The sequence below is a fragment of the Cannabis sativa genome, chromosome X (genome assembly GCF_029168945.1).
Source record: "Cannabis sativa cultivar Pink pepper isolate KNU-18-1 chromosome X, ASM2916894v1, whole genome shotgun sequence".
NCBI lineage: Eukaryota > Viridiplantae > Streptophyta > Magnoliopsida > Rosales > Cannabaceae > Cannabis > Cannabis sativa.
This window is the reverse complement of record NC_083610.1, coordinates 2,933,171-2,961,157: the sequence shown is the minus strand read 5'-3', so window position 1 is coordinate 2,961,157 and position 27,987 is coordinate 2,933,171. Positions and strand designations below refer to the sequence as shown.

The following is a 27,987-nucleotide window of genomic DNA, read 5'->3' as shown; positions in this document are numbered from 1 at the left end:
TTTGTTGTTTTCTTTTTATATATATAAATGGAAATGTGGATGATTTTAATAATAGATGTGGTATAATTTTTTCAAATGAAAAAATCTCCATAAGATTGATTCAAGTAATGAAAAGTTAGTTGTCTCCCAGAAGAATAGCTTGTCCATTCAAAAGAAGTCTCGTGGAGTGATAGTTGTCATCCAGGAGAGAGTTCTCGAATGACTATCGTGTCCACTCCAAAAAGAAATGCCGGATGGCTAATCTTCCTTCTGAAAGGGAGTTCCGGATAGTCGACTCCTGCTAGCTCTTTTCCTATTCGGGAAGTCCTTTCAACATACGCTTCAGTCCTTTGTCCTGGGAATCTATGTCTCATCCAGAAGCACTCTGTCTTGTGCTGACGTGGAGATTCTGTTACGAGAAAGTTGTTAAGTTAGTTATGGCATAACTAACTTAACAACTTATCAATTGCAGCTATCGAGCTTAGGATTTTTATCTTGAGCCTATAAATACCACCAACACTTATCATTTTATGAATGCAGGGTTCAAACGAGTTTCGAGAGGAGATTTTTCAAGATTGAGAGAGGAAAAAGATTGAGGGGTAGAGAGAAAGAGGTACAGAGTAAAGAGAGATATTGGGTTTAGATTTTGTATGAAGAATCTTTTATAGGTGAAGACGATTCTTGGGTAAAAATGTGAGAGTTGAAACACTTTAAGAGAATTCAGCAGAGAATTGATCTCGATTGTATTGTACCCTTATTCTTGCTTAATCAATAAAGAGAATTTGGTGGTGTTCTAGAACTGGAGTAGAATCATAGAGTACATCGATCTATAGGACTTGAACTAGTACATATCTTGTTGTTGATTTTATTGTTTTACTGCTTTAATTGTTTCTGATTTAGGTAACTCTCTTCATTCGTATTTTTCCTCCGATTATTATTTGTAATTCATCTATCTTGTCATTGCTAACTGTGTGTTGATTTAAGTTTTAGTTGATCAGATTCTGCACACTAGTCTTAATTTTCCACAAATCAGAGCTTAGTAATTGATCAAGAACACAAAATTAAGATTTGCAGCAAAAATAACTTAAGCTTAACTTTCTTGCTAAACATTCCATCACCAAGCGCGATAACTCGGACATGCTTCCATTTAGCTAAAGGAGAACGACATAACCTTTTACAATTGTCTGGCATGACCAACGCCTTCAAGTACATATGAATTCAACAAACATATGTTCAAAACAAAATATACGAAAATAAATACAGCAACATAATCAAATTATCAGGAGAATAAAGAAAAGTATAAGTAATGGCCATACCTTATTGGAAGAAAGACGCAGTGTACAATATTCCAAGAGCAATTGAGATTCAAAAAAAAGTTCAGCATACTCATAAACCAATTTGTGTCATATTTGTGATGATGATCAGCAATGACAAATTTTCCATTCAACAAATTGGATGTCTTTATTGATATGCTGCAATTAATATTACCTTCATAACAAAACGAAACTAAGTTTGGCACTGATTTAATTGTCACAACCTTGATTATATCACTCTCCTTGTGAGCATTTCTCAATTTGATGTTTTTCAAGTGTTGTTTTGAGATTGTAAGATGCCCCAACCCTGACTTACAAGAAGAATTATCAATTGTCAAAGCCTCAAGGAGTGGGAGGTTTGTCATGAGATCTTCAAATGATGACTGATCAGTCATTCTCCATGTACAACTAGATAGTGAGAGATTTTTTATTGCCTTACATGCAGACAAATTTACTTTCCCTATAGCACCAAAGATTCAAGATTTATGGTTTCAACTCGAAGAGATACGTAATGTAATTTAAGTGTCATGAATTTGATGCTTGAGCTTGGTACCCGTAGCAGATTATGAATAGAATTCGAACTTAACGACAGTTTCTCAAGGGAAGGGCAATCCATGAAAGACTTGGTTAGCACATCACTAGTTACATTATTTGAAAGTCTAACATCTTGCAATGATAATGATTTCAAGGATGGAAAACCAAATAAGTAACACAACTCAATTCCACTCAACTACAAAATGGTCAAAGATCTTAAGTTGAATACTGTTTTAGGTAAGCAATAGAAGTAATTTAATAACCATCATTCTCACATTTTCCTGGTTTTAAGTCAAGACTCAATTCCTTCACTTTATTGTCAGCTGAAAAACTTAACCATTTGTCTAGGCTGTGAGCCTTGCTTCTTAGATAGCATTGTATATGAAGCTTGAAACTAATTAGCGCTGAATCAGCAATAAAATACATACCTTTCTTGCGGTGTTCCAAACTAGAGTATAGGCGACTGTTTTAAACCGTCGGGTATAAGAGTCCAATAAAAAATCGTTACCTACTTCTCGCTACATTTTTCATGTGCCCACCTACTTCTTTTCTATTTCCCACATGCATGCCCACCTATTTTTTCTCACCTATTTCTTCTCCATTTCCCACACCCTAAAATGAAAATATTAACTCTCCAAAATCTCACCGACGCATCCGCACCATCGCCCTCCTCTCTCCCCGTCTTCCTCCCTCTCTCGATCTCCCTTTCTTCTCGTGTCTCACGTCCATCGATCTCCACCCACCCCTCCTCCTGTCGGTCTCCCTCTCCTCTTTGTCGCATACGTCGGACCGCCATCGCCTCCCGTCAGTGTCCCTCTCATCTCCGTCTCATACGTCGGACCACCACCACCTCCCGTCCGTCTCCCTCTCTCTCTCTCTCTTCGAGCTCGGTATAAATACATTTATTTATTTATATACTTTTTTATTTGTTTAATTATTGTATAAATTTAATATGTTTTAAAGTTAGTTATTATTGTAATAAAATTAAATAGTTGTTTTATTTCAGTTTAGGTAAAATTATAAAACTAATAGCAGAAAAATCTGTATTTTTTTTTTACATTCTCGACGATTTAAAACCATCGCCTATAACAGGGTATAGGCGACGATTTTAAACCGTGCTCTATACTATAGGTGACGATTTAAAATCGTGGATAATAATTTGACATTTAAATATACCTACAGAGTTTTAGAAATATGACTTAAGTATTATTACCGCTAAAAGTTACTTATGTATTTATTTACAACCAGGAGTTAGATTTAAGTATTTATATATACTGCAAATTACTTTTATTATTATTGTTTATTTTGTTTAATACTTTTCTTACGAAGCGTTGCTTTTAAATTGTTTTAAAAAAGACTTTTATGTTATATTATTTATAAATTAAATAATATAATATTAAAATTAAAATAAGTGATATATTATATATTAATAAGATATTAATATATGATATGAATGAGAGTCATATCATGTGATATAATATAATTACTCTTGAAATTATAACTTGTGGAGAGTTACAAATGAATATTAGATTTGTAACTTACATATCATATTTGATACCAATAATATATAATTAAGTGTTAAATTATATGCGGCGGTTATGAATTCAAAAGGATGAGTTTCGGTGGTGGTGGTTAGTAGTTTCGGTAGTGCGAGGAAGAGGAAGAGAGAGAGGGGAAAAATAAAATGGAGGGTATTTTAAAAATTGAAAAAAATAACATCTAATTGTATAAATGCATTAGGGTTCTAAATTTTATTAGGGGTATTATAAATATGTAAAATAAAATTTTTCATATGTAACAATAATAATTACATTTACTTTTAGTCGGTAGATCATTATTATTATATATAAAATTTAATAAAATCATAAAATTGTTGTTTAACTGATTTCCTTTTTCTTTTTAAAAAGAATTTTATTCTTAGGGTATTAGTGTAATTTTTTGCTTATATGTATTTTCAGTAAAACTATGTTTTGTATGTGTTTTCAAATTTAGATAGAGAGAGTACATTTCGTTGACTTAACAATGAATGTGCTTCATCTTCACCATTTTATTTTGAGATATCAATCTCATTTGACCAAATTTACGCATACCATGATGAAAGAAAATAAGTTTGCAATCTATTCGTAAATGCATGTGGTGTGTATTTTTATGGGGTTTTTTTTTTTAAGTTTTAACAAAAAAAAAAGTAACAATATTTTAAAAATACTTTCACCTGACCAAATAAATAAATATATAGTCCAAATAAAAAAAATTACATAAATACCACTTACACACACCTTCAACCCAGGATCCATGCTTCCTGGACAACTATCGTGCAACTATCGCACAATTACGCAGTAATCTAATGCAACCGAAACGAAAAATTCAACTAAAAGAGAACCACCTTTAATTCTGGCAATTTCACCTAAGAAGATGACCAGAATCAATCAAAACAGGGGCTATTTCGAATTCAGAAAAAAAATTAAAGAAAAACTACTGCGAAACTAAATTCAACTGGAAATCCAGTTTAATTTGCATAAAACTAATGTCGTGACTTCAATTTTCAGATGCATGAAAAGGAATATCTCAAAAAGTTGAATTAGAGTTCCCAAACAATCCAACTCAAGTATAATCCAAAAAAAATTACATCCTTGTGTATTTTCGTTATTTTCTAAATTTAATGGTGAATTTATTTATATTAAATCATAAAGAGACATGTAGATAGAGTTGCGTACGTGGAAACACTGTTCTAATTTTTTAATGTTTCATAACAGTTGCATAAACATTTTGCTAACAGTTATTTCGTCTGATTGAAACCTTCGTCTGATGCAACATTCAGCCAACCACCCTAAAACCATCGTCTGATTGAAACTTTCGACTGATGCAACCACCGCGCAATCACGCAGCAACCACCGCGCAACTATCGTCTGATTGTGTAAGTGATATTGTAAAAGGTATTTTAGTAATTAAAATCACATAAAAGCAATAAATGTTGTCCACACCTTATGGAGGTATTTTTGTAAATAAAGTGTCAATTTATATTTAGCTTATTTGTACAGCAGCTTCCTAAAATATGTATGTTTTGGCAAGTTGGTCCTCAAACTTTATTTTTTGGCAAATTAGTCTCCAAATTATATAAGTTTTGGCAAGTTGGTCCGCAAACTTTATATCTTGGTAAATTGATCCCCAAACTTTTATTTCTTTAGCAACATTAGTTCCCACTATTACATATTGACATTTTTATTATTTATTTTACGTACTTTAATTTATATTTTTGTGTCAAATTCAAATAATTTTATTTTTTTTTTAATTTTAATATTTTGAGAAAAATAATTAAATTAATATTTTTTATTTTAATTTATTAAATTCATATACATTAATAAGATAAAAAAAAAAATACTAGCGGACACATATAATAGTTAGAGAAAATTTTTGAGTCTATCTCTATTCTTAAATTAAAAATTTCATCTTAATCCAATAAGGATAATAGAATAAAAACTTAAATGACAAATGTCTGAAAGCCCTTACTTCACTGCTAAGTAAACTCTAAATTTATGAGTATACTCAATAATAAATTATTACACAATAATTGTTAGTATGTTTGAAAGGGAATTGTTATTTAGATCATAAATATGTGTACAGTAATAACAAATATTTGCTTGGCTTTATTAAGATATCTCTTAACATTTCTCATAGTTGAATGACTAGTATTTTAACTAAAGTAGTGATAACTCAAGCCAAATTGAAAAAAATGGAGAAATAATATTGAGTTTTTAATTGTCAATGAAGGAAGATATCACCAAGATGCATTTTTTTTTTTTGGTAGCCCATAATTAAAGAACTCTAAAACTAAGCATGTTTGACTTGGAGCAATTTTAGAATGGACAATCTCTTGAGAAATTTTTTTAAGAAGTATGCGAGTAAAGACAAATCACATTAGAAGAACTTGTGTTTTACAAAGCCAATCATCATTTTAGGAAGCAACAAGTAGTGTACTCGTGTACACTAAGTAGGTATGTGACTACACAGGTGGATCATGGGCATTACAAATGGTATCAAAGTCTTGACCCAACCAAAAGTATGATTAATAAGGATGTCGGTCCCCATATGAGGTGATTGTGACAATTAGAGTCCTGTGATTTGCAAGGATAAATGGATTCATAAGTACTACATGTATCAATAAGATCCAAATTCTCTTAAGAACTCCAAAATTAAGCGTGCTTGATGACCTGGAGCAATCTTAAGATGAATGATCTCTTAGAAAGTTTTTTCAGGGTGCGTGAGGACAAAGCACGTCAAAAATACTTGTGTTGGTTTGCAGGGTCAGTTGTTATTTCTGTAAGTAATTGACCAAAGTTGCGTACTTATGTATACTGTGTAGGTATGTGACTACACATATGAAGCAGGTCCATTACATATAATTATAAGGTAGGTAATTTTGTTCAAGTGTAACACACTTTGTGTACAGTATTTAAATAATAGTGTAAGAGAGATAGAAAAAGAAGCTTGTGCAAATTTAAATTAGGAGTTGTTGTTTAAAGTGAAAAAATTGTAACTAATTATAAATCATCATTCTTATGTTGTGATTAAAAAATCTGTGGCTCAAGGTATTAGTCACAAAAATTACAATTTGTTGCAACTAATTAATATATTTTTAGTCACAATACTTATTGTGACTAAAACTAAATTAGTGACAACTTGTATCTAAATACTTTTAGTCACGAGTAGCTTTTTGTTGTAACTGAAAATCATATTTAGTCACGAAAAATTTATATGGTGATTAAAAAGTTGTCACTAAATGTAATTTTTTTTGTAGTACATTTAAATGATGTCATTGAAAGTAGATAAAAATATATGATCGATGACTGCAAACACTATATAAATTTGAAGGAATGATGAATAAATTTTGGTAGAAGCCAAGTTCTAATAATTAGTCACGTAGTGCGAGTTAGATGTCTTGAAAAAGACTTTGTAAGCATGAACACGATGGGATTAGGATTTCGATTGTCACTTAGGAGATTTTAGTTTATCTATGTTGGTTAAGCAACCTTAGCATTTGGTGTCTAACGAATCATACAAAAACAAATTCTTCAAAACACACCCCAAAACCAAACTTTCTTTTTTAAACTAACAACATAAAAGATTCTAGGGCTTTACCTTAGTCTTCCTTTCAATCCTTCCTCAAAAACAAGCTAAAACCCTTGCTGAATTGCTAAAGTTTGCTCTAAAAATCTGCTTGGTTCCTTGATTCCTACTAGGCTGAGAAGAAGAGAGGCAAAGGAAGGAGAGAGGAACTTAATTTTTGAGTCTATCTCTATTCTTAAACTAAAAATTTCATCTTAATCCACTAAGGATAATAAAATAAAAAACTTAAATGGCAAATGTCTGAAAGCCCTTACTTCACTGCTTAGTAAACTCTAAATTTAGGAGTAAAATAGTCTTAACCAATTACCCTAAAAAAATCTCAATATTATAACTATACATAAATTTTTTTTTCGCTAATTCTAAGATACTAAACCGTATCTATATATGTGACACTATTGGCTAAAGTGTCAATTCTACTGTTACTGGGCATAAAATACAAAAATGCCAAAATTTCAAAATGACTTGCATGGCACACTTAGAATCTAATAAAATCTTCATGATTGAAAAATTATTTCATTAATGTCTATTTTGACTAAGATTTTATTTTCTACTAATGCACGTATAATTATAAATAATTATTAAATTACTCGTACTCTGCTAATTTCCATATCTAATTATGCAGTCTAATTATCTTGTGAATTTATAGGCTTCTTCAATCTCAATTTAAATTTCCTCTGCAAAATACCTCAAGCATGAATGGATCACTAAGAAATAGAGAATTCGGAAATGATTCCCACATGTATTTTAAATGGAAGATGGGAAACCGGGGATAACTTTAGTTTTTGGCGCAAATTTTGGAAGCTCAAAGTTCCTTCAAATAATATTAAGAATTTCATATGGAGAGGACTTACTCATTGTTTGCCCACTACTCACAATTTGAAAGCTAAATTTGTTCCTTTGGAAGATGCCTGTCCAATGTGTGGAGAGGGGATGGAGACTACCTTCCATTGCATGGTTGAATGTCCTTTTAATAATTATTGGAAAGGTCTCGACAGTTTGTTGGGCAATTTGAAAAGTTAGAAATGATCGTGTGTATAATGAGAAAGAGTCTGTGGTTGAAAGGGTGATGGCTGGATTTTAGCCCAATCAAATGGAATAGATCTCCATTCCAGTTCAGTTTTGTCAACTGAAGAAAATGAGCGCTGGTTTAAACCTGAGGTTGGATCTGTCAAGATTAATTGGGATGCAGCCATTTTTAGTGTAGTGTTTGTTGGAAGCTGCTGGAGGGAGCAAACCAGGGTGTGTTACTCCCCTGTTTGCAGAAGCAAAAGGAAGGTTAATATTGCAGGCTCTTCAAACCAGCTTCCAGCTACTTCAGCTGGTGCAAGCAATGGTTACTTCTGTTGATTTACTTTCTCCTGCTGGTTTACTAATTTCAGATTGTAAATGTTTGCTTCAGAATTTATCGAATGTTGCTATTCTTTAGTTAAATGATTTGGAACGAGGTGGCTCATTAATTAACTCCCTCTTCATGTTCTAGTCCTGATTGTATTATCATTGGGTGTTGTCCCTATTGAGTTGAATGCCATTTTGTTGGCAGAGATTTAAAGAAGTTGATTTCCTTCATCTAATGAAATAAACAGATATATTCCCCATTGGAGTACACCGATTAATATCACCCTTTCATCCAAAAATTTGGTTAAAACTCTTCCTCAAACTTTCTTCTCTACTCTAGAAGAACTGTTCTATCTATTTGAGTTTCTATCTATTTGAGTATCCACTATTTTGTATTCTAATTAATGTGAAGTATACTAATAAAATGTCTCTATCCAAGGTAGAAACCGAAATAATGCATCACCAAGAACCACATATATACCTCAACAATTTTCAAGCAAGATGAGACTTGTAAATATTGAAAGAAGGAAAAAAAATGTTGTAAGATTTCAACATATGGAGATAAATTTATGATATATTGTTAAAAACAAGAAAAGGGGTCAATTTGATTAACTTGGATCTTCATTTAAAACAAAGAGAGCCATCAAAATACATTAGAACAAAGGGTATAATACTTTAACTTCTACCACTCTTTCTTTTTTCTCAAAACAAACCAACTAGGCAACATGAAATTAGTCAACTTCATTAGTAGTAACTAATAAGATACTAATATAATATATACAAGCTCAAAATGACTAATATTTTAACATCAGCTATGATATAGGATAGCTAGAATATGTCCTCTCCATTGAAAGATAATGTTTCCATGGATGGTGAAATCCACATAACCACATCTTTCAATCGTAACTCTCGCTAAGTTACGCATGAACACGCTTGAAAATCACCCTGTGCAAGAACCTAAAAGAACTCTGACATGCTTCCATTTGAGTAAAGGAGAACGACATAGCCTTTTACAATTGTCTGGCATGATGAGCGCCTTCAAGTACATATAAATTCAACAAACATATATATTTATATATGTATATGAAAATAAAATAAGGCAGCATAATCCAATTAAGAGAATAAAGGAAAAATATCAAATATACGTAACGGACATACCTTATCAGAAGAAAGTTGCAGTGTTACAATATTCCACGAGCAATTGAGATTCAGAAAAAAATCATCAATGAAAAATTTTCCATTCAACAAATTTTACAATATTGATATGCTGCAATTGATATTACCTTCATAACAAAACGAAACTAAGTTTGGCACTGATTTAATTGTGACAACCTTGTTCATATTTCTCAATTTGAGGCTTTTCAAGTGTTGATTTGAGATTGTAAGATGCTCCAACCCCGACTTATGATAAGAATTATCAATTGTCAAATCCTCAAGGAGTGGGAGGTTTGTAATGAGATCTTCGAATGATGACTGGCTTGTCAGATCCCATTCACAATTAACTAGTGAGAGATTTTTGATTGCCTTACATGCAGACAGATTTATTTTCCCGAATAAAGCCCAACATAGCACCAAAGATTCAACATTTACGGCTTCAACTCGATGAGATACATTAGGAAACTTAAGTGTCATGAACTTGAGGCTTGAACTTTGTACTCAGAGCGGATTACGAGTAAAACACAAACTTAACAACAGTTTCTCAAGGGAAGGGCAATCCATGAAAGACTTGGTTAGCACATCAGCAATTACATTTTTTGAAAGCCGAAAATGTTCCAATGATAATGATTTCAAGGATGGAAAACCAAATGAGTAACCCAACTCAATTCCACACAACTCCAAAATGGTCAAACCTCTTAAGTTGAATACTGTTTTAGGTAAGCAGTAGTAGTAAAAACAGTAATAACCATCATTCTCACTCTCACCATTTCTTGGTTCTAAGTCAAGACTCAGTTCCATTTATCTAGGCTGCAAGCCTTGCTTCGTAGAAAGCTTTTTATCTGAAGCTTGAAACTAATTAGAGCTGAATCAGCAATAAAATACATACCTTTCTTGCAGTGTTCAAAACAATTGTCAACATAATTTTGGAACTTTTGAAATTCGCAAACAGTAGTAGTAGTGTCACAGAAAGAGAGTTTAGGAAGTGAATACCATATCAATTTCCAACGCTTTGAAAGTATGCAAGTTCGAACCACACCGTTTGTAGTTGGGAGAAATGATAGAATATGTACAAGAATTATATTAGGTAGCTTAGATAATCTGTCCTCAGCTTTAGCAATCGATGTTCTCTTAAATTTTATTCTTTTTTTCTTCGGAAGACCACAATTGTTTATACTACTCTGTTCAGCCATGAGTTCATAACCAATCAAAGTGGACTGAACTGTATTAAAAAAAATGAAAAGAAAATTACACAATAATGAAACTACTTTTATACTAAGTTTAAAGCTCAAACATGCAATTTGAAAATGGTTATTTTGTCAACATTACGATACAATACAAAAGAAAGAACTACAAATCACAGATTTAATTCCAACTCTGTCTCACTTTCACTTGATTAGCCCATTTCAAAAAAAAAAGAAAGTAAAAATATATGTTAATTCTCATAAAATTAGGGGTCTTAAGTTGAACAATTCCTTCATGCGAGTTGGGTAGTGGAAAAGCTTTAATTTTTAAAACATTTCCATTAGTAAAAAACTTCCACAGTGTTGGGTTTTTTAGTTCCAATGATAGCAGTATTGTTAGAAAGAAAAGGTATAATGTATACATTACTAGCTTCTAACCTTATGTGTAGTTGTAGAATCGTTTTCTTTCTTGAACCAACCAAGGTTTGAGCTGAAGAGGTTACACTTCACAGAGAGAGATGTTAGGGTTTAGGTTGAAGAGGAAGTATAGCTCTCTCAGTCGGAGATAATTAAAAAGAAGATGAAAAATAGCAAAGTCTTATAAATATTATAAATATTATTAATTATGTAGATATCTATATCTTTTATTTATTATTATTTTTTTTTTTGAGTGTTTTTATTTATTATTATTAATGTAATTAATATATTTTTTTTAATTTCTTTTTTTCTTAGTTTCTTAATATTTGACTCTTATATATGTATAAATAGAATTACCTATTGGAATAAAATATTAAGAAAATTCTCATCTCTTTTCTATTTTCTTTCTCTAAATTATAATATTACATAATACTAATATTTCATAATACGTATCAGCACGAGCCTTTAACTAAGTTTTCTTCATGGCAAACCTTATAAAACTTGACTTTGTGGCACTTGATATTTTTAGAAAAAATTATTTATTATGGATTCTTGATGCTAAAATCCATTTAGATACTATGGGTCTTGGAGACACCATTAAAGATCAAAATACTGAAACAAAACAAAATAAGGCCAAGGCTATGATTTTCCTTCGCCATCATCTCCATGAGGGGTTAAAATTTGAATATTTAACCGTAAAAGATCTTCTTGTGCTTTGGCAAAATTTGAAAGAAAGATATGACCATAAAAAAACTGTCATATTGCCAAAGGCTAAGAATGATTAGTTGCACCTGAGGTTGCAAGATTTTAAATAAGTAAGTGATTATAACTCTGCAATATTTAATATCACTTCTAAATTAATGTTGTGTGGAGAAAAAGTTACTGACTATGAAATGTTAGAAAAAACATATACTACTTTTCATGCCTCTAATGTGCTTCAGCAGCAGCAATATAGAGAGCGAAAATTTAAAAAGTATTCAGAAATTGATTTCATGTCTTCTAGTAGCTGAGCAGAATAATGAACTTTTGATGAAAAATCATGAATCTCGCCCAACTGGATCTGCTCCATTCCCTGAAGTAAATGCTACAATTGCTGACAATCATAATCATAGTCGTGGTCGTGATCATAATCGAAGTAATAGACGTGGTCGTGACCATAATCAAAGTCGCGGTCGCGATCGCGGTCGAAGCAATGTTTGGCATCGTAATGGCCAAAATAAAAATTCATATACTCCAATGAAAAGCACAACTACTGAGAACAAGGGAAAATGTCCTCAAAATAATAATTGTAGAAATTTTGAAAATTTATGTACCAGATGTGGAATAAAAGGACATTGGGCACGTGCCTGTCGTACGGCAAAACACCTTGTTGATCTTTATCAAGCATCTGTGAAAGGAAAGGAGAAAATAGAAGCAAATTTTGCCTATCAAGATGATGGTTTTCTCAAAGAGCCATTGGATATTACGCACTTAGATGTTGTAAATTTTTTTAATGAAGATCTCATTAATAGCAACATAAATATCGATAATGGAGATGGGAATGTCCACAATTAGTCACTTTTCTTTGTTATGTTTTTTTTTTATTATTATTATCATTTATTTACTTTAAGGTGTTTATTTTATTTGACATGTTTATGTAATGAACTTTTATTATTTAAGCATTTATATTTTGAACTTATTATGTTTTTTTTGGTTAATGAAGTAATGGACATTTGTCATTCTATACATGATTCTACAAATAATGGTGATGATATGTGTTTGGTGGATAGCGCAACTACTCATACAATACTTAGAAATGACAAATATTTTTCAAATTTATCAAGAATGAAGGCAAATATTAATACAATATCAGGCACTGCAAATTTAATTGAAGGCTCCAGAAGAGCCATTATATTGATGCCTAGAGGAACAAAAATTGTTATAGATGATGCCTTATTATCCACCAAATCAAAAAAGAATCTGTTGAGTTTCAAAGATATACGTTGTAACGCCCTGTCCAATAGGGACGCCACTTGTGTGCAATTTAATAAAATACTGATATTTATATAATATGTAATTATACTAAAAGTGTGGGTAATTAAATTTTGATAATTAAAATTCAACTTTTAAACTGTTTAACAAAAGATAAGTAATATGGACTACGGGGTTCCCCTGTTTTCAAAATATTCACAAACTGGTTTCAAAGTATTTTACAACATAAACTTTATACTTCCAAAATACAATCAAAATAGAGCATCCTGTTTACTGGGCCGTGTCACTGCGGCTGGTATGTACATTGCTGCTGCGACCACAAACTCATGGTTGCTCAACTTTTGCCTTTCCTTTACCTGCACCATAAAGTACCCGTGAGTCACAGAGACTCAGCAAGAAAAGTAACCAAAACGTTAACTGAAAATGATTATCAATTTAATCTCATACCAATATGTTTACTCATTATACAATATCATAAAGTATTCCTTTACACATTACACATTCACATTACACAATCTTGGTACTTTATAAAGTACCCCTTTTTACCACTCGTTAACCACGAGCTGAATATGTCACTATCGTTGCCCGATAAAGCAAACGATAAGTAAGAAACCTAACCGCGGTTTCAAGAGTAATTACTCGTAACGGTAATAACCGTTTCCAACCCTAGGTCATAACCTAGGCTTACTAAATATTTAATCAAAGTCTTGATAATAATCAAGGCCACTTCCATTCAAACATTAATCTTTAACCACATACGGTGCTTACCACTTTTCTTACCTTGGTTCAGAAATCAAGAGTACGGGCCGACTTGAGTGGAAAACAAGCTAAGAAATTCCGGTCCTATGTGACGACAATTAAAACTCAAATGAAAACCTTAATCAAATTTCTGATAATCAACTATTCTCACAATCGAACACACCCTACTTTCCCCCAGATCAAACTAGCTTAACCATCTCTAAAACACCCTGAATTCCACTCCGAAAGACACCCCGAAACATATCGGACTTGAGGAGAAAAACCCAAAATCCCCCCTTTCCTGGGAAAAACGGCCTGCCTTTTTTTCCTGGCAGCCATGGTGATTTCTGGTTTTTCACCCCAAAAACCAATCAAACCTCCACCAAACCTAACCAAACTTTCCAGAACAGTATATTATGGCAATTATAACATAACCAAACAACCATTTCAATACAATATATCAATTTGCTCAAAATCACACTTCAAAGTGAAGAAAAACTAAATTTTCTCTCAACAACCATATCCAATTTCAACCAGCCATTAACCTCACTCAATTTTCATTCAAACAAGTTCCAATTCAACCCTAAGAGCCTACCTTACCCTCAGTTTATACCCCAGCTCAGAATTCATTGAAAACCTTCACCAAAACCTATACTAAACTCAAGAAAACCAATCAAGAGAAGAGTAGAAAATCATACCTTCACTTAGCTAGCTTCTAGGGCTTAGATTAGCTCAAGAGTGGATGAAATAAAATGAGTTTCACCTGGTTCCAAGCTGCTCCTAGGGCTCGGCAGAAGGAGAAGAAGAAGAGAAGCTTGGTGTTGATTTTCTTGAAAATATTTTCTTGCCTTGGAAGGAAACTCTTTAAATAAGGGTTTTCTTTCTTTTTTGTTTTTTTTTTAAAAAAAATAATAGGCAGCTTAAAAAAATGAAAGAAAAGTCAAAAAGAAAAAAAAAAGGGTTCCATTGAATTTGCTAATCTACCCCCCTCACATAATTTTTTTTAAAAAAAGAACCTTAGGGGCATTTTGGTAATTTTACTAATTTCCCAATCCGACATTCTAATAAAATTCTAACTTAATCCGGGATATCCTCAAAATAATTCTTTCATTTAATGTCGTGACATTACTAACCACATAGCTAAATTTCCACAATTGCTAGGTCCAAAAATAACGTATTTCATTAAATAATTTCTCAACAATTTACCTAAGTAAGATCATAATCCTACTTCATTTCCCAAGTAATTACATATTTAATAAAATATGTCCATTTAAATATTATTTATTTTCTGGGATATTACAACTATCCCCCACTTATAGGAATTTTGTCCTCAAAATTTACCTGAAAAGCTCGGGATACAACTCCCGCATCTGCGACTCTAACTCCCAAGTCGCTTCTTCAACTTTGCTGTTCCGCCACAGCACTTTAACTAGCGGAATAGTCTTGTTCCGCAGCACCTTTTCTTTCCTGTCTAAGATCTGTACTGGTTGTTCTTCATATGACAGGTCGGTTTGAAGCTCAATGTCTTCATAACTTAAGATATGAGTTGTATCAGATACATATTTCCGAAGCATCGAGACATGAAACACGTTATGAACCCCAGATAAAGCAGGAGGTAGAGCCAACCGATAAGCTACCTGACCTACTTTCTCAAGAATCTCAAATGGACCAATAAATCTGGGACTCAACTTTCCTTTCTTCCCGAACCTTCGAATTCCTTTCATTGGGGATACCCGAAGAAAAACAAAATCCCCAACTTGGAATTCAACATCTCTACGCTTTGGATCTGCGTAGCTTTTCTGTCTACTCTGGGAAGCAAGCATACGAGCTCGAATCTTTTCAATAGCCTCGCTCGTTCTTTGGACAGCTTCAGGTCCAAGGTACCTACGTTCACCAGCCTCATCCCAGTGAATAGGTGATCGACATTTCCTTCCATAAAGCATCTCATACGGAGCCATGCCAATGGTACTCTGATAACTATTGTTATAAGAAAACTCAATCAGAGGTAGGTACTTGTTCCAAGAACCTTCAAAATCCATTACACATGCCCTCAACATATCCTCAAGTATCTGGATAGTCCTTTCAGATTGACCATCGGTTTGAGGATGAAAAGCTGTACTGAATTTCAACTTAGTACCCATTGCTTGCGGTAAACTTTCCCAAAATTTGGATGTAAATTTTGGATCTCGATCCGAAACTATCGACTTTGGGGCACCATGAAGTCGAACTATCTCCTTAATATACAAATCAGCATATTGATCCACTGTATACGTTGTCCTCACCGGGAGAAAGTGAGCGGACTTCGTATATCGATCCACTATCACCCAAATAGAATCATAATACCCTACTGTTCTGGGCAATCCCACCACAAAATCCATGGTGATGTCTTCCCATTTCCATACAGGAATCTTTAGAGGTTGAAGCAAACCTGCCGGCCTTTGGTGTTCTGCTTTAACTTGTTGACAGGTTAAGCATTTTGACACATATTCAACAATATCCCTCTTCATACCCGGCCACCAGTATAAAGCTTTCACATCATGATACATCTTGGTTGTTCCCGGGTGTAAGGAGTACGGTGTAGTATGAGATTCATCAAGAATCTCCTGTCTGATTTCTTTATCAACCTAAGATACGTATTCGTTTTTGTATCGCAACAACCCATCAGATAAACACGAAAAATCTCTTGCCAATCCAGCCTCTAACTTCTCCTTATGTCCCTGTAGCTCAAGATCACCTTGTTGGGCTACTCTAATTCTTTCCAATAGATCAGACTGTATGGTGATATTAGCAAGTTTTCCAATTACAAATTCAATTCCCGCTCTCGTCATATCCTCAGCCAACTTTGCTGAGATTTCCTTTAGTTCACAAACTTGCCCTGGTCCTTTCCGACTTAGAGCATCCGCTACCACATTTGCTTTACCAGGGTGGTAGAGAATCTCGCAGTCATAATCTTTGACCAGTTCTAACCATCGTCGTTGCCTCATATTTAAATCCTTCTGAGTGAAAAAGTACTTGAGGCTTTTGTGATCTGTATAAATTTCACACTTCTCACCGTACAGATAGTGACGCCAAACTTTTAGTGCAAAGACAACTGCTGCCAATTCAATATCATGGGTAGGATACCGTTGTTCATACTCCTTCAATTGCCTGGATGCATAAGCAATCACTTTCCCTGACTGCATAAGAACACAACCTAACCCTTGTTTGGATGCATCACAATAAATCACAAACTTTTCATCACTTTTTGGTAAAGTTAACACAGGAGCGGTAATCAACCTTTGCTTCAATTCCTGGAAACTACCTTCACACTTGTCAGTCCAAACAAACTTACAATTCTTTCGGGTCAATTCAGTTAAAGGCGTAGAAATCTTTGCAAAGCCTTCAACAAATCTTCGATAATACCCTGCTAACCCCAGGAAACTTCTAACTTCGGTTGCTGACTTAGGTCGAGGCCAGTCACGTACTGCTTCGATCTTTACTGGGTCTACTAAAATACCATCTTTACTCACCACATGGCCCAAGAAACTCACCTGAGGTAACCAAAATTCACATTTCTTAAACTTGGCATACAACTTATGTTCCCTGAGACGTTGTAATACCATTCGAAGATGTCTTTCGTGAGTCTCTTCTGAGTCTGAATAAATTAGAATGTCATCAATAAAGACAATAACAAAATCATCCAGAAAGTCTTTGAACACTCGGTTCATCAGGTCCATAAATGCTGTTGGGCATTTGTTAATCCGAAGGACATTACCAAGAATTCGTAATTGCCATACCGGGTCCGGAAAGCTGTCTTGGGAATATCCTCCTCCCGAATCCTCAGTTGGTGATAACCAGACCGAAGATCAATCTTGGAAAAGACAGTCTTTCCCTGCAGCTGATCAAATAAATCATCTATTCTTGGCAAAGGATACTTATTCTTCACTGTCAACTTGTTTAACTCCCGATAATCTATGCACATTCGTAAAGTTCCATCTTTCTTTTTCACGAACAAAACTGGTGCACCCCAAGGTGAAGTGCTAGGTCTAGTAAATTTTAAATCCATCATCCCCTGTAATTGAACTTTTAACTCTTTCAGCTCCGCAGGTGCCATCCTGTAGGGAGCTTTCGATACAGGTTCAGCTCCTGGTATTAGATCAATCTCAAAATCAATTTCACGTTTTGGCGGTAACCCCGGTAACTCTTCTAGAAAAACATCCAGAAATTCTCGAACCACTGGGACATGCTCCGGTCCCGCTAGTGGTTCCCTGGTAATATCCACAACACTTGCTAAGAAACCAATGCACCCCTCACACAAAAAATCTCTTAGCTTAAGGGCTGAAATTAAGGGAATCCGAGATCCCTGCATCTTACCCACAAATACAAAGGGGTCCTCGCCCTCAGGCTGAAAAGTTGCCATCTTTCTTTTACAATCAATGGTGGCGTTGTATTTAGCAAGCCAATCCATCCCCAAAATAACATCAAAATCCCTCAGACTCAATTCTATCAGATCAACTGATAACTCTCTTCCTTCCACCAATACTGGAAGGGATCGAACCCACCTGCTGGAGATAACCAACTCCCCAGTAGGCAACAAGGTTCCAAAACCTCTAGAAAGCACATCACTAGGTCTATTCAACTTCTCAATTATTCTACTTGAAATATAAGAATGCGTCGCACCAGAATCAATTAGAACAGTCAATAAAGTACCAGCAACAGAAAGCTGACCTGTCACAGTGGAAGGACCAGCATCAGCCTCAGCTTGAGTCAGGGCAAACACTCGGGCAGGAGTGGGTGTATCATCCTTCTTTTGCTCTAGTCGTAGCAATTGTGGACAATTTCTCTTCATGTGACCCACCATTCCACAGTGGAAACAGGCCCTGGCCTGACACTCGCCCAGGTGATGCCTTTTACATCTCGAACATTCAGGAAAAGTCCGCCAGTTTTCGTTTCCACCACGACGAAAACCTTGGTTACCCTGGAATCTTTTATTTGGGCCTGCTGCTGATGATTCACTAGGTCTTTTCTTGCGGTCACCGGGATCAGTACCCCTACCCGAACCAGCACCTAATGTTTGCTTCCATGAATCTCTTCTGGCAATATTTTTCTTTCGTATCTGAGCTTCTGCACCCTCAGAAACTAAGGCCAACTCAACTATTTGAGCATAAGTACGGGCAACCCCCAATTATTTAGAAGCAACAATCACATCCCGGGCGATGTGTTCATCCAGCCCTCGAATGAACTTTGCTTTCCTAGCAGCTTCAGTAGCCACCTCATCTGAGGCAAACTTTGCCAGTTGATCAAACTTAGTGGCATACTCCGTCACAGTCATACTACCCTGAGTTAACCGTATAAACTCTTCTGCCTTTGCTGCCCGAATAGACTCATTATAATACTTCCCATAAAATAAGGCCCGGAAGGCTTCCCGGGTCATGTTATTCAGATCATGGCCCTGAGATACAATCTCCCACCAAATACGGGCATCATCTCGTAGCATATAAGTAGCACACCTGACCCGGTCATTATCTTCAACTCGCATAAAATCAAAAATGGATGTTATCATACTCATCCATTGCTCCGCCTTGAGTGGATCAGCACCACCCTCAAACACTGGCGGGTTCTACTTCCTGAACCGCTCATATAATGGTTCCAGACGATTCCCTGCATCCGGTGGCACTACCAGAGGTGCCGGAGGATCAGGATTAAGGTTTAGAGCAGGCTGAGCTCGCTGCTCTCTTAATTCTCTGATTTGCTCACCCTGCTGTCGAATAGTTTCTTGCATTGCAGCATATAACTCTTCCCAGTTAGGTGGTGGTAAAGGGTTCTCACCCTCACCGGCAGCCCCGAGCCCAGCTAGCTCGCGGGTACCCCTACCAGTCCGCCTCGGGTGCATAACTATACACCTGCGATCACATTCCATGTAATAGCAATACTGATAAGTATTTCCATATATTATAATTCTACCCACACCATTACGATATCAACATAATTCAAATAATCAGGTAATCAGAAAATTAACAAACTATCTTTTAACTTAAAGCTTACTAAACCATGAGTCGATCAGGTCCTTGCAACCAATGTACATATCAAACCAGTCTTCAGGATCTAAAAACCTTGGCGCTCTGATACCATGCTGTAACGCCCTGTCCAATAGGGACGCCACGTGTGTGCAATTTAATAAAATACTGATATTTATATAATATGTAATTATACTAAAAGTGTGGGTAATTAAATTTTGATAATTAAAATTCAACTTTAAAACTGTTTAACAAAATATAAGTAATATGGACCACGGGGTTGCCCTGTTTTCAAAATATTCACAAACCGGTTTCAAAGTATTTTACAACATAAACTTTATACTTCCAAAATACAATTAAAATAGAGCATCCTGTTTACTGGGCCGTGTCACTGCGGCTGGTATGTACATTGCTGCTGCGACCACAAACTCATGGTTGCTCAACTTTTGCCTTTCCTTTACCTGCACCATAAAGCACCCGTGAGTCACAGAGACTCAGCAAGAAAAGTAACCAAAACGTTAACTGAAAATGATTATCAATTTAATCTCATACCAATATGTTTACTCATTATACAATATCATAAAGTATTCCTTTACACATTACACATTCACATTACACAATCTTGGTACTTTATAAAGTACCCCTTTTTACCACTCGTTAACCACGAGCGGAATATGTCACTATCGTTGCCCGATAAAGCAAACGATAAGTAAGAAACCTAACCGCGGTTTCAAGAGTAATTACTCGTAACGGTAATAACCGTTTCCAACCCTAGGTCATAACCTAGGCTTACTAAATATTTAATCAAAGTCTTGATAATAATCAAGGCCACTTCCATTCAAACATTAATCTTTAACAACATACGGTGCTTACTACTTTTCTTACCTTGGTTCAGAAATCAAGAGTACGGGCCGACTTGAGTGGAAAACAAGCTAAGCAATTCCGGTCTTATGTGACGACAATTAAAACTCAAATGAAAACCTTAATCAAATTTCTGATAATCAACTATTCTCACAATCGAACACACCCTACTTTCCCCCAGATCAAACTAGCTTAACCATCTCTAAAACACCCTGAATTCCACTCCGAAAGACACCCCGAAACATATCGGACTTGAGGAGAAAAACCCAAAATCCCCCCTTTCCTGGGAAAAACGGTCGGCCGTTTTTCAGACACCCAGAAAAACGGCCTGCCTTTTTTTCCTGGCAGCCATGGTGATTTCTGGTTTTTCACCCCAAAAACCAATCAAACCTCCACCAAACCTAACCAAACTTTCCAGAACAGTATATTATGGCAATTATAACATAACCAAACAACCATTTCAATACAATATATCAATTTGCTCAAAATCACACTTCAAAGTGAAGAAAAACTAAATTTTCTCTCAACAACCATATCCAATTTCAACCAGCCATTAACCTCACTCAATTTTCATTCAAACAAGTTCCAATTCAACCCTAAGAACCTACCTTACCCTCAGTTTATACCCCAGCTCAGAATTCATTGAAAACCTTCACCAAAACCTATACTAAACTCAAGAAAACCAATCAAGAGAAGAGTAGAAAATCATACCTTCACTTAGCTAGCTTCTAGGGCTTAGATTAGCTCGAGAGTGGATGAAATAAAATGAGTTTCACCTGGTTCCAAGCTGCTCCTAGGGCTCGGCAGAAGGAGAAGAAGAAGAGAAGCTTGGTGTTGATTTTCTTGAAAATATTTTCTTGCCTTGGAAGGAAACTCTTTAAATAGGGGTTTTCTTTATTTTTTTTTTTTTAAAAAATAATAGGCAGCTTAAAAAAATGAAAGAAAAGTCAAAAAGAAAAAAAAAAGGGTTCCATTGAATTTGCTAATCTACCCCCCTCACATAATTTTTTTTTGAAAAAGAACCTTAGGGGCATTTTGGTAATTTTACTAATTCCCCAATCCGACATTCTAATAAAATTCTAACTTAATCCGGGATATCCTCAAAATAATTCTTTCATTTAATGTCGTGACATTACTAACCACATAGCTAAATTTCCACAATTGCCAGGTCCAAAAATAACGTATTTCATTAAATAATTTCTCAACAATTTACCTAAGTAAGATCATAATCCTACTTCATTTCCCAAGTAATTACATATTTAATAAAATATGTCCATTTAAATATTATTTATTTTCTGGGATATTACATACGTCGTAATGGATATCATATTGAGACAATAGATGAAAATAATTTTGAGTATCTTTGCATTACATCTATTGTTTCAAGAAAAAATTGCATATTAGAAAAATTACCTGGTTTGTCTTCAGGTTTGTACGTTACACATATAAGTGTTGGAATTTATTTTACCAGGATCTTAGATCTACTCACAAGTATGTTGTTTAAACACCATAAATATGAACTTTCTAAAACGATAAATTAAACACATATAAAGTTAAGAAAACCTTACATTGATGCAGCGGAATTAATGTCTCCTTCTGCTCAGATCTCTAACCCTCGTATCCTTTTTGTAGCAGAGTATAATCAAGATCTGAGCCCGAATGTCCTTCTTCTTCAAGTTTGATCCTTCACAGTCTTCCAATCTATGATTGAGTTACTGCTTGCTGTGTGTGGGCACTCACTCTTTCACTAGGGTCGAAATTGATGAAGGGAAAAGAGAAGAGAGGGTTTCGGTCAGGTATAGAAAGTGGGGAAGGCTCAGTTTTTCTGAAGAGAGAAATTTCTGTCAGAAAGGCTTGTGAAAACTTATGTTTTGACTGAGCCATCACTTTCTATTTATAGGCAACTACTAGGTTTAGGTTAGGAATTATTTGGCATTAAAATAATGAAAAAATCAATTTGAAACTCCACAATAAGTGGCCGACCAAGGTGTAGTAGTGGGCCCCACTTGATTTTGCAGTTTTATCAAATTTTATTTCTATTTTCTCAAAAACGCTAATTTTCTAATTCTAACCTTTTAAATGCCAAAACTAATTATTTAATAACTAAAATACATTATTAAATAATATTGTCATTTAATTTAATTATTAATTAGATATATAAAGTCCATTAATAAATAAATAAACCTAGAAACTCTTTTCTTTACAATTTCACCCCTGCTTAGTGAAAATTCATAAAATTAGACATAGTCTAACTTTAGAATTATAATTGATCAATCACGAATCAATTAATGAGTCTTACAAGCAGAATGTTCTCAACTAGAATGGGGACCATGGATCTATATGCTGAGCTTCCAATAAGTGAACCAAATTTACCCAGTAAATTCCTACTTATTAATTCTTCGTTGAATCCACTCTTAGAACTTAGAATTGCACTCTCAGACTTACATAGAGCATATTATATGTTCCACGATATCAATATGCTATCTCATTTAACCATTGTTATAATCTTATTGTGATTTAAAGATCCTCTATATAGATGATCTACATCGAGATGGGATTTCTTTACCGTTCTCACACTACTAGAAATTAGGCTTTTAGTGACACCATATAGTGACACTCATAAAAATGTGGGTCACTAAAAAATTAAGAGTGGCTTTTAGTGACACACAAGATTCGACTCTAAATGTTCAGTGTTTATTACGCGAAATGTGTGTCACTAAAAATATGGAGTGTCATTAAATACTAAAACCTAAAATATATAATTTTATAAAAATTAAATTAAAAAAAAAAACCAAGGCCTATGGAGACACGCGTTGCGCGTCACTGTACCCCTTTATTTATAAAAAAAATAAAAAAGAAAAATACCATAAATCGATTATCAGCCCTAAAAAATCATCATCTTCATTTCTTCATCCCGCCCAAACCCTCTCCCCTACCAGACGCCTGAACCCCCTGCAACTCCTCCCACACTTCATACCAGCCACCAAATAACTCTCCCCCGCTGCCGGCGACACCCTCCAACATCAAAGAGTCTCTTCCAAAGATCAAAGGAGGTAAGTATGATGATTTTTTATTTTGTTTAGTTTGTTTTTATAAATATTTAGTTTTTATTTTTCTTCTTCATCTCAGGCCGGCGGAGCTCCTCCCTCTCAGGCGACCGGTGCTCCTCCATCTTAGACGCAGCGATCTCCTCCATCTCAGGTAATTTTTTTTTTTTTTTCAATTTTCATTTTTCGTTTTTTTAATTTTTTTTCATTTCAGATTATATTAAAATAATGTGGGTTGTGTATAACCTCAAAAAATTGCAAGATAAAAAAATTAGTTAAAATTTAAGTATACTCTAATTTTGTATTTAAAATTTGGAAGTAAATATAATTTTTTTTTTAATTTCAGATTATTGATGTTGTTTTTTTATTTATGTTTTTGTTTTTTGTTATTTTAGATTATTTTAAAATAGAAAATTTAGTTATACCCTAATTTTTTATTTAGAATTTGAATCTAAATAAATTTTTTTTTTTTAATTTCAGATTATTTATGTTGTTTTTTTATCAATGTTTTTTTTTTTGTTATTTTAGATTTTTTTTAAAATAAAATTTGTTGAGTACAAGCTCAAAAAAATTGAAAGAGTAAAAAATTTATTAAAATTTGGGTATACTCTATTTTGTATCTAGAGCTTTAATCTAAATATGAAAATTAAAATACTTTTTAGCATGATAAAAATCTTTTAAAAAACAAATATTATAAATTATATTTTTAGTTTTAATAGAAGTTTTGACCTTTTTGATAGTCAAAGTTTACATGAAACTTTTTTTTCAATACTATGTTGTCTACTCTCTAAATCATTACTTTATTGGAAAATAATAATTTTCTAGTGGCATTTTCAAATCTCAAACATAAGAAAGAGAATAATAAGCAAAGTAAACTATACTTTTTATTATTATTATTAGCTTGATCATGATGATTGTCATTTCTATTACCTATTTTAATAGTTTATTTTCAATGTTATTATTATAGTGTTTTGGATACTAGCAAGGATTGTTACAAAGTTAACGTGATCATTTTAAATTAGAAGAGGTACGTGTGCATATTTTTTTTTTTTTTTTATGTTAATTAATATTATACCAATGTTAGAGGAGTTTGAATATCCTAAATATTCATCCATAGTGAAGTAGGTTTTCATAATTGTATGTTGCGGTGATAACGGAAGGTTTCTAACTTGTGTCCCTTAGTGAAGTAGGTTCTGCGAAAATTTGATTGTGTTGCGGTGGTATAAGGATGAAAACTTATTGCACGTTGATTGAATTGTTTGAATTATTTGTTCGCTATAACAGATGGTTAGGTTAATATTATAGGGGAAATGCTGTCCAATTTTTTTAAGAATTTTATCTGCTATTATTGATAAATGTTTGCTTGTTTGATTTGATCGTATTGTTAATGAAATTTTATGTGCTTTATTTTTAATTTTTTTTATAATTTCATACGGATGATGTAGGAAGAAAAATATGGATAAAAAATGGATGTCAACAAATAGGTTATCTGAGGAGTATAGAAATGGGGTCGAATTCTTCATAAGATTTTGTATGGAAAATATGGTAGACCCAAATGATACTTTTTGTCCATGTGTTAAGTGTGGAAATGTAAAAAAGTTGAATTTAAGTAAGGTCAAGGAACATTTGTTTTTCAATGGGATTGACAAAAGCTATAATATTTGGTATAGTCATGGGGAGAATCCCCCTAGTAGACCAAATACTTCTCCTAAGCCTAAGAAAGTAAGTGAGTATATTGAAGAGGTGAATTGGGATCCATTAGATGAAATGATTGAAGATGCACATTATGGATCGGCAGTAGACCAAAGTAAGTTTGATAATTTACTTAGTGACACAACTGGTTTATTTGTCATCTAACTATTTAGAAAAACTACTTTTTTTTTAAATTTTAATTAATTAATAAATCAATATGCAGGATGCTCTAGTTACCAAATCAAGACACTCAGCAGCACCATTAACCCAACAACAACAAGAGCCTACACGTCGTATTCGTGAACCTCTGTCACAAGAAGTGCAACAACCTGTAATTAGAGGTCATCATTTGAATGAGGTTTATAAAATTGTATCGACGTGGCCTAACAATGCGAATGTGAAAGTATCCATTGAAAGACACATATTTGATCTAGATATGTCAGGCTTGTACATATCGAAGGAAGACACCTTGGACTTTATTTTCAACAAAAAGATTGGGCAAGGTATCATCACGTGCTACATGAGGTATATTACTCGATATATATAATAAATTTATTACTTTTAACTTTATTCATGTTATTTATTCAAAATTTATCTAAGTTAACTTTGGCTAAATTTTATATTAGGATACTATATCAATGGCTCGTACAATATAATCGCCAACAATTGTTTCAATTTGTTAATCCGAATGAAGTAGCCACTCGTTTTACATCGCTTGATGCACGTGTCTCTTCTTTGTATAGACGTATCAAAAAAATGTCAAATAATCAGCAGTACATGGTCACTCCTTGGATTGATGGGTAAATTTAAATTTAGTTTTATGTATGATAAATAAAATTGTGATCTAATACTCAATCTAATTAACTTTGTTTTGTTTTTTTTTGGATTATATAGTGAGCATTGGATGTTGATATTATTAGTGCCCGACTCTTATTGGTTATGTTTCATGGATCCTAAAAACTCACACTTGAGTAATTGACCTGATATTAGAGAGACGGTCACATTGGCATTTCAAACTTACTACAGGGCGATAAGGAAATAAATTCCACCGAAGCTAAAAGTTCGACGCCCAACTGTACGTATTCTTTTTTTTTTTTAAATTTCAATTATATTTTTATTAAGATTTTTATTAATTTAAAGAAAAATCTTTAGTGTCCACATCAACCGGAAGACACCGAATGTGGATATTATGTAATGAAGATGATGAAAGATTTAATTCAAGCTTCGAACCGGAAACACTTTTTGGCCGAGGTACATAACATATAAACTATATAAATATGTCATATTATTATTATTATTATTATTATTATTATTATTATTATTATTATTATTATTATTATTATTATTATTAATGTATATGATGATAACTTTAATTAATATATTATTTATCTTTAAATTTTGTAGTTAAGTGATGCAAATTATACAGAAGAAGAAATTGATGAAGTGAAAGAGCATTGGGCAAGTGAGATGTTATCGGTTATTCAAGCTTACCGACGTTAGTTATTTTTTGTTTTAATAGACTAATGGGCAAGTGATATGTTATCGGTTATTTAGTTATTTTTTCTTTTAATAGACCAATAGTTATTATATAATTTTATAGTTATGGATTTATTGGTATAATGAACTAATATGTAATATTTATTAGTTGTGTTAACGTGAATTATTATAATAGTCTAATTAATATAAATTTTACATTTAGTTAATTAAAATTATTATTGTTATATTTAATTGTATTTGTATATAATTAATATAAATTATTATTTATAATATATCAAATTTGAATTAAAATAAATAATTATTATATTTTTTTAAAAAATATATATAATGTAGTGGCATTTTTGGTGTGTCACTATATCTCTAAAAATATTAATAAAAAAAAAATAGGATATAGTGACACTCCATGTAAGTGGCTGTTGCTTTTCTAGTCTGACAAAACATGACACTGTACCCCTATAGTGACGCGCAGACACTGAGGGCAAAAGCATTCAGTGACACGTTTGGCGCGTCACTAAAAACTGCTTTTCCAGTCAGCCTCATTAGTGACGCGCGTTGAAGTGTCACTATAGACTTTTAGAGTTACGCAATGTGTGTCACTAAAACCCAATTTTCTAGTAGTGTCACCCTCAATGTATTTTGCCCCTTAAAACACTTAGCTACCTGTAAATGGTGTTTAGTGATCTAATAATTAGTCAGTTAAACAAGAGCTCATCCATTTACTTCTATTTGCTAAGCTCGAAGGGAATCATCACTTTACTTCTATACACCAATAGAAGCTATAGATTCCATATTTATGTTCAACACTCCCACTCAATCATACTATCATGTTCCCAAAATATACGTATCACCCTGACCTAAAAGTAGGCTTAACTAATAAATTAAAGAATATGAATAGCACTCCTGAGTTGAGCCTAAGCATATCAGGATTTAGATTCTTTTAATCTTAAGATCAACTACTTATATTGACTTGGAAAGATATGTATAACGGTAAGTTTGTAATATCTTAACTTAGTTGCAATATCGGTCCAATCCAATGTATACTCCATACATTCAAAACTAGTATACTTTACTAATGTCCTGGAAAGAACATAACACTTACTCCAAGTGTAAGTACACATCATCGCTGATTATCACATTAGTGTAA

The 27,987-nt window shown here is 33.5% G+C and overlaps 1 protein-coding gene and 2 long non-coding RNA genes across 4 annotated transcripts; 2 read left to right on the top strand and 1 right to left on the bottom strand.

The window, feature by feature from the left end:
- Positions 1 to 8,888: 8,888 nt before the first annotated feature.
- LOC115707902 (uncharacterized) lies at positions 8,889 to 11,289 on the bottom strand. The gene is made up of 3 exons (XR_004009791.2): positions 11,063 to 11,289; positions 9,444 to 10,662; positions 8,889 to 9,321 (listed from the first exon to the last, which is right to left on the bottom strand). It is a non-coding gene; the product is annotated as an uncharacterized LOC115707902 (long non-coding RNA).
- A 682-nt stretch (positions 11,290 to 11,971) lies between these two features.
- On the top strand, positions 11,972 to 12,595 carry LOC115719027 (uncharacterized). The gene has a single exon (XM_030647906.1). It carries the CDS (start codon positions 11,972 to 11,974, stop codon positions 12,593 to 12,595), a length of 624 nt encoding a protein of 207 aa, XP_030503766.1.
- A 10,944-nt stretch (positions 12,596 to 23,539) lies between these two features.
- LOC115701140 (uncharacterized) lies at positions 23,540 to 27,493 on the top strand. 2 transcript variants are annotated; one of them, XR_009685128.1, is made up of 5 exons: positions 23,540 to 23,808; positions 24,622 to 26,146; positions 26,241 to 26,421; positions 26,499 to 26,597; positions 26,751 to 27,493. It is a non-coding gene; the product is annotated as an uncharacterized LOC115701140 (long non-coding RNA). The 2 variants fall into 2 exon arrangements; XR_009685127.1 differs by having other exon boundaries at positions 24,622 to 26,421.
- Positions 27,494 to 27,987: the final 494 nt, after the last annotated feature.

Coding starts and splice junctions, on each gene's coding strand:
- LOC115719027 (XM_030647906.1), top strand. CDS start 11,972: ATGTGCTTCAGCAGCAGCAATATAGAGAGCGAAAATTTAAAAAGTATT.